At 37.7% G+C, this 7,919-nt stretch overlaps 1 protein-coding gene and 1 pseudogene across 2 annotated transcripts; one reads left to right on the forward strand and one right to left on the reverse strand.

The window, feature by feature from the left end:
- The first annotated feature begins 815 nt into the window (after positions 1-815).
- LOC143621507 (ALA-interacting subunit 3-like) lies at positions 816-2,857 on the forward strand. The gene is made up of 7 exons (XM_077092915.1): positions 816-1,055; positions 1,134-1,267; positions 1,330-1,443; positions 1,521-1,591; positions 1,878-2,178; positions 2,258-2,547; positions 2,625-2,857. The coding sequence occupies exons 1-7, from the start codon at positions 959-961 to the stop codon at positions 2,677-2,679; spliced, it is 1,062 nt and encodes a 353-aa protein (XP_076949030.1). The 5' UTR covers positions 816-958; the 3' UTR covers positions 2,680-2,857.
- Positions 2,858-3,167: 310 nt separating this feature from the next.
- LOC143621416 (uncharacterized) lies at positions 3,168-4,988 on the reverse strand (annotated as a pseudogene). The gene is made up of 7 exons (XR_013151514.1): positions 4,747-4,988; positions 4,526-4,660; positions 4,216-4,429; positions 3,918-4,128; positions 3,661-3,845; positions 3,440-3,577; positions 3,168-3,343 (listed from the first exon to the last, which is right to left on the reverse strand). The product of XR_013151514.1 is annotated as an uncharacterized LOC143621416 (transcript).
- Between the last annotated feature and the right edge of the window lie 2,931 nt (positions 4,989-7,919).

The raw sequence follows: 7,919 nt of genomic DNA on the forward strand, positions 1-7,919 counted from the left end.
GTATGACACGGTGGTTAGGAAACACCAAGAAGGCTCTAAATCAGATTAAAATGTGTAATACAAAGAACTTGTATTTTAAGGTCGCTAAAAACAAATAAGGCTTAACCCATGGGGGTATGCATGAGAACTACAGGTTACAACAAAATGGCAATGACACTCGCCTATTTGTAAACAAGTGTCAAACTAAACGGAATCTATCCTTCTCCTTTAGCCCATGAACATATACAACCATGACTCAAAGCTAATCCTACTCCTAGTTTCATAGTAGATTGAAAACGTTACACAACACCATTATTGATCATACGAGCCAACCAATACACACTTTCCTAATTCTTATGACTCTAATTGTATGCCTCACCTTACTCGATCTCTCTCTTTGAAGTTTGAACCCATTTGGTGGTTTAGATAAATTATAGTTTAGGACATATTCATGTAGATCAATGTCGTGCAGTGGTAGGAAGCATGAGTTTTTTAATGGAGACTTAAGTTTAATCCTCACTTACTTTGAGGGTACATGGGTGGCTCAATGAAAAAAAACTGAGATCTTTGTGATCTCCAGATCAATCCTAAGGGCGCCTGAATTTTACTACCAGTGGGCCTTTGGGCGAGCGAGTTTTCTTCGGAATTGAAGATAACTTGAAAGCGCTTAAGGGCTTCGTGCGACTGAGTTAGGCCAGCTGACGGTAACCTTTTGCCATTTTATCAACTCGTACAAATTACCCAGGGATTCTATATTTGTTTAGAGTTAAAAAAATCTAACACATAAAGTAGAAACAAACACATGAGGCGTCAGTAGCCACTTTGGAGGTACCAACAGCAACTGCCTGCCGGCCAAAGCCCAAAAAACAGACGCTAGGTTCCTTTCTTCATCATTCAACATCTGAACATCAAACAATACTATACTAGATAACAACAACATCATATCTGACCAAACTGAAACGGTTTCTTTTCTCAACTTATGAGTAATGCAACAACGGGTCCGATGAATCCCACTTCCCAGGACACAAACACATCTCCTCCTCCTCCTCCGACCAGATTCTCCAAACGACCAAAATGTATCTTCTCCTTATCTCAATTACATTCATTTTTATAATTAAAAAACAACTTAATTAATTTCCAATAATTTATTTCAGATTCTAGGTTTACACAACAAGAACTGCCAGCGTGTAAACCCATTCTTACACCCAGATGGGTTATTTCCGTATTCATGCTTGTCACCATCGTCTTCGTACCAATTGGACTGGCCTCACTCTTTGCTTCCCGTGATGTATGTATGCATATACATATACATATATTTTCTTACTAATTTATTATCAAATGTTTAATCAGGTTGTTGAAATAGTACATCGGTATGATGATGCTTGTGCGCCATCTGGATCTAGAAGTGATAAGGTTCGGTTTATACAGTCACAAGCAGACAAAAGGTGTAACAGAACCTTAACTGTAAGCAAGCCACTTATTATCAACTCTTTTAACCAAATTAAGTTTAAGTTGTTTAGATCTGATACATGTTATTTTAGGTTCCCAAACATATGAAGCACCCGATTTATGTTTACTATCAGCTTGACAACTTTTATCAGAATCATCGAAGGTTAGTGTTGTAATAATCGGTATTAATTGGTAATCAGTGAGTGAGTGACCAATTCGACTTCAGTTAATTGGACTTAGCAATCGGTAGTCGTGAAAGCCGGTATTAGCTGCCCCAAATATTTGAAAAATTATACTTATTAATCCAATCCAATTACTAATTTGAAAATTTTAATATAGAAATTTTGTGTATATATGTATATGTATATAATTTTGAAAATTTACATATAAAAGTTCCATTCCGATTACTACTAGTGAAGGTATGTTAAGTTTTTTACTTTTTTTTGCAGGTATGTTAAGAGTCGAAGTGATCAGCAATTGAGGAACCGAAACAAAGAGAATGACGTAAGCACCTGTAAGCCTGAAGATACTATTGCAAACGGCAGCACAATCGTGCCATGTGGCCTTGTGGCTTGGAGTATGTTTAATGACACTTTTATATTCTCCACTAATGACAATGAGTTGCCTGTAACAAAGAAAGACATTTCATGGAAAAGTGACCGAGATCATAAGTTTGGTAAAGATGTGTTCCCTAAAAATTTCCAAAATGGAACTCTTATTGGCGGTGCACGTCTCAGTGAATCTATACCAGTAAGTCTCGTAACTGTTAATGAACTTTAACATTTAAACTTTTATATATGCTTGGTGATGACAAGAACTTTGTATATAGTTAAGCGAGCAGGAAGATCTTATTGTGTGGATGAGAACTGCGGCTCTTCCGACTTTTAGGAAGTTGTTTGGGAAGATAGAGGTGGATTTAAAAGCAGGTGATACTATAAATGTGGTTCTGGAAAATAATTATAATACTTACAGTTTTAATGGGAAGAAGAAACTTGTGCTCTCGACCTCCAGCTGGCTTGGTGGGAAGAACAACTTCATTGGGATTGCGTATCTTGCAGTTGGTGGGTTGTGTTTCGTATTGGCTGTGACTTTCACTCTAATATATTTGGTTAAGCCGAGGTAATTTTGCTGCTAATGATGGTTTTTGTTATTATGTAAATAGATGTTATATGATTTGTTATTGTTATCTGATGCAGGCGTCTTGGTGATCCGTCTTATTTGTCTTGGAACCGTAATCCAAGTGGCCATTGATTGATTTGTGCACAGAATGGATTGGATGGATGCATGTTTGGTGTCTTGTGTATGTAACAACTGTTTTTTAGGCTTTGTCTCAGTTCCTTTGAGATTAATGTTTTGACAGAAACTAGTAAGTCGCTTTATCGAGTGGCAACTGGCATATTGTAACATATTATTCTTACATTTTTGGTGATCTCTGACTGGAATATTTGTTTTAAGCCTTTACTTTATGAGTAACTTGTGTGGGATTGCTTATTGTGTTCTTTTTGCTAGTCAGCATGATCATGTAAAACAGAAAACTATGAACTAGACAGTAGCAAAATTGCTAAAAAAACTTAAAATAGAGTAACATCTAAGCTTGTAATTAAATATTTGAAAAACAAATGATACGCTAGTTGAAGAAGTGTAATAAAATGGATTTAGAATGCCATATTTGTTTGAATAATAATAATAATTTCAAATCAAATATTCGAAGCGGAAAACATATACTCACTAAACACCATCACCCTGCCTACTGTGGACGCTAGCACTAATTATAACCAAAGAATGTTCAAACTACTCTCAACAAAATGTTGGTAAGGTAGGCACCTTCCGGATAAGACGGGTCAATAGGATGGTCACAGGCTGCACCAGCGTGACGTACCAATGTTATCTTCCTACCAGCCATTGAAGCAGCACCCTGCAATAAGACATATTAGCTACCACACTAACATAGCCTCTAATAATATACGATCAATGACATAAATGTGTGAAATAGAAATGATAGAAGACTAACCTGAAGAACAGACAAGAACTGCCCACTTTGAGTCATCGCCCCTGAACACGAGCAAGTCATCAAAAAACCGCCTGGTTTTGTTAACCGCATAGCCAATGAGTTTAAATTTCTATACATTCCACTTGCACTTTGTAGAACCTGAATCAACCACTAATTTAGCAAAAGACATAATATTATAATATCCCAATCAACCAGTCACTTAGCAAAATATGGTATTATACCTTCCTTCGAGGCGCTAACTTAGGTGGATCCAATACTACTATATCCCATACTTCATTTCTGGAAGCAGCATTCTTCATGAAACTGGTTGCATCTTGCTTCACAAATGATATTCTCTCCGGGTCCAAATTGTTAAGAATAATATTCTGGTTAGCTAGTTCCAAAGCAGGAGATGATGAATCAACACCTGTACGCCAAACACGTAACAAAATGAATAACCATAGATAACCTCAATTATTAAAACAAAGTTCAAGATTACCAGTTACATCCAAAGCATGGCCGCAAGCAGCGTTTAGTGCAAAACCACCAGTATAGCAGCACATGTCAAGTACTTTTTGACCATAGCATAATGTAGATAAAAATTGACGGTTTTCACGTTGGTCAGCATAAAATCCCGTCTTTTGACCATCCAATGAGATCATATAGGATATCCCATTCTCCACAACCTAAAATGAAGCAAGAAAACTGCTCTTGAAATACTATAACATGTTTGACCTCAAAAGTCAATTATAGCTCTTATTGAAAAACAAAGCTTTAAAGAGTCATGAAATCTTCACTCTTTCAGTGGGTCCGGATGCTTCCTGAGCAAGATCAGTCAAATCTAACCCTTCTTCTTTCAGTATCTCGGTTGATGGCCTCCAAACTATGTTGTTAATCACATCAAGTCCAATAATACACTTCTTAATATGCTCCTTGTATTTTTCAACCCAAGCTGCTGACGAGGCGACCACAGCTAAATCCCCAAACACATCTATTATAAGCCCTGACAATCTATAAACTAGTAAAGTGTGTTGACATGTTTTCATAAAGATATATAATCCACAAAATGCACATATATACACATATACATATAAGAAGAGGTAATACCTATCTCCTTCGCTATTTACAAGACGGTATGTGTTCGTATTGGCAGACGGAAGCCCCAAATTCCTACGTAAGTTAACAGCTGCATCGATTCTTGTTTCCAGAAGCTTCTCCACATTCAATGCACAAGAAGGATCTCTGCACCATTTAATCTAAACATTTTAATAACAATCTATTTTGCTCTTCAAATAATAATATTGTATAACATGTTATATCATACATACCCTGACACTTCCTCCTCTAGCTGCATGAGTCTAACACAAAACATAGAGGAAGAATTATACAAGCCCCAACCTATTGGCTTTTGTGCTCCATCAGCTACCAACACAACATCACCAGTTTTTGGAGGCGGTCTACCGACAATACTATCAACTGCACCGCTGTAAACCATCGGACTTCCATCGCGAAAGAGCTGTGTTTTTCCCTTTTTCAATATAACCTTTGCAACACCTATGTAATCATCCCAATTTTAATCAACAAAGCATACATGATACATCTTACTATTTATTAGCATCACACATATCTGCATCAAACATGCTAGACCTATATCAGGTAAATACATGTATATAAAGGCAGACCGAAATTCCAAAATATATACTTTTCAACTGGGTTGTGCATTAAACTGAAAAACCAATCCGAAACCGTAAAAAACCAAAAACACCAAACCGAAACAAAAACCGATAGTTTGGACTTACGTTTTTGTAAGAACTGTACTTATGGTTCGGTTTTGGTTTTGCATGTATTATATACCATAAAAACCGAACCGGACGTATATATTTCATTTTTTATTTAAATAATTTATAAGAAGTTAATAAATGCGTAACTCAAATATTTCAGCCTAAATGTATAATAATCAGTTAGTTATTAATTAAAAATTAATAATTCATGTTCAAATTCATTATTTTTGGGTCAATTTTCATTTTCAGCTCAAAAATTTTCAAGCACAAATGCCAACATAGAACCAATTCCAAACTGTATTCCGAAAAACCGAAACCAAACAACTTTCAAAAATTCAAATGCCGAAGTTTCGGTTTTAGACCAAAACCGACCCAGACCAAACCGAATGTATATAGTTTCAAGCTTTGTTTTTTATTTTAAATAACTTAAAAGAAATTTAATAAACAAGTAACTTAAATATTGAGGCCTAAACCAAATAATAAAAACCCGAAACCAAACAGTTTTAAAAAATTATAAGACAAAACCGACCCGAACCGAACCGAACCGTGCACATCCCTGGGGTTGTTCCATTTCACTGAATTAGGTTGATTCCAATAGTAAAATCAGGATATTTAACTTATTATGAAAACTGTATTAAGAGTGGGGATTGATAATTAGGTTGTCACACCCGGCCCTGAGCGGCGGAAACAGCCGGGCGCGCACGAGTGGGGATTGATAATTAAGCACGGGCCATTGCAAAACATTCAAAGATTTTCATTGCGCATGAAATGTTTAATACAAATACATTACATTGTTTAAGGATTACATAAAAACATCCAAGTATAAAAACTGTTGAAGATTTCCACGCCATATCCCCTTGCGCGGCGGGTATAACCACGCGCATCGAAGGGATAGAACTAAAATCTTCCAAAAATGCTAGTTTTAGATGTCAGCGTGAGGTGCTCTAAGTGTGACTCCATGCGCTACCTAGTTATCTCCTGAAAGACACGTAAAAATATTTGAATCAGTATAAACTGAGTGAGTTCACAAGTTTTAGTAACTTGATAAATCGTATTGCATCATAATCTTAATGCAAATCATTCTGAAACATAATTCTGATAGCATTATTAAACACATGCTTGGTAAAACATAGATCTATCAACATATTCTGATAAAATCGTTCCGCGGGTTACGCGCGAACTTTTCTGGGAACTGTGCTCGTCTGTGTAAGTGGCGCTGCCACTACGAGCTAAAATAATGTAATACCGTCCCGCGGGTTACGCGCGGACACTTCTGGAAAACTGTGCTCGTCTGTGTAAGTGGCGCTGCCACTACGAGCGAATATATGCTGTAATACCGTCCCGCGGGTTACGCGCGGACGTTGTGCCGGAAAACAAGGCGCTCGTCTGCGTAAGAGGAGCGACCTCTACGAGCGGGCTTAATCCCATAGTACTGCCCCGTGACATGCTAGGCACTCGTCTGTGTAAGAGGTGCGACCCCTACGAGTGGGCGGATCAAACCAGCAGTCCCTACCCTTAGAGTTCCAATGGTAAAGTGATCACTTACTCGAATCTGGTGCACTATCATCGAAAAACCATAGATAACTGTTCGCATTGCTCATCATGAAACATAACTTAAACACGTAATCGTTTGCTTAGCTTGTAAGTATACCATGATAAAACATTATTTAAGTACGTGTCCCTCGCCCCGAAAACAGTTTAAAATAGTGAAAACAGTGAAAATAGGGGCTGTGAGACTCACCTGTGGTTCTTGTTAAGGGATTAATCGAGATTCGGGTTTTCTTGGTGTTGGCCTCGGAATCGAAGGTCTAGAATACGATTAAATAACAAGTATATATATTAAGATCAAGAAATAGGAGAATACAAGGGTTGGATAGTAGGTTTCAAGGTTATATTCTCGGCTTACCTAGTAACAGGATCGGAGCTGGAAACAACGGATGCTTGGGAAAGGACTAGTGCAAGTTTGTAGTTCTTTGAAGTGTGTTTTGGGTGAATTTAGGCTACAAATTTATAGGCAAACTCAAGGGAACACAATCCCTTGCTTTAGGGGATTGAAATCTTTTCATATCTAAATGTAATGATGATAAAGTATGGAAATTATTATTATTTACTTAAGAGTGGAGTGGTGGATAAAAGATTTTGATTTGATTTGGACGGAACATGCAGGTCTGGGGTTGGTGAGAATAGGGTGGCTGACAGTTGACTTTTACAGTTTGCTTTTTCAGGTACTTTTGTCAGTGTACAGTAAAAAGTGGAAAATCTCTTAAACACGCTACTGTTTCCTTTTGGGCGGGAGTAATCTCCTTAACTGGAGAATAGACTAAGTGTTCTGCGCGTATAACTTGGTGCGCATAGCTTTCTGCGTATAGGACATGTCTTTGCTGCGGGTAGGTGCGTAACCTTCTCGCAGTTAGGGACATTTGAGTTTCATTTGTAGATTCTCCAGGTGGTCTTGGTATTTCAACATAGTGATCAGTCATGTTGAAGTCAATTCCATCTTGGAGCTTCAGACAAACTAGCTCTCAACGTTCCCGCCATGCGGGGAGGTTAGTTCCCTTCCGCACGCGCATAAACGATTTAGGATGCACCCGCCTTAGCATCATGCGGGATGGTCAACCCATAGACAACATAACGTTTAAGTTACTTGAAAACATAAAGCCAAATCATTCACGCATGGCGCATATAACATATGCTCACGCTGGTTCTTAACATGGTGCGCT

This window comes from Bidens hawaiensis, unplaced genomic scaffold (genome assembly GCF_021521415.1).
Source record: "Bidens hawaiensis isolate Kalapana, Puna unplaced genomic scaffold, B.hawaiensis_p1.1 tig00002866_1, whole genome shotgun sequence".
Taxonomy (NCBI): Eukaryota; Viridiplantae; Streptophyta; class Magnoliopsida; order Asterales; family Asteraceae; genus Bidens; species Bidens hawaiensis.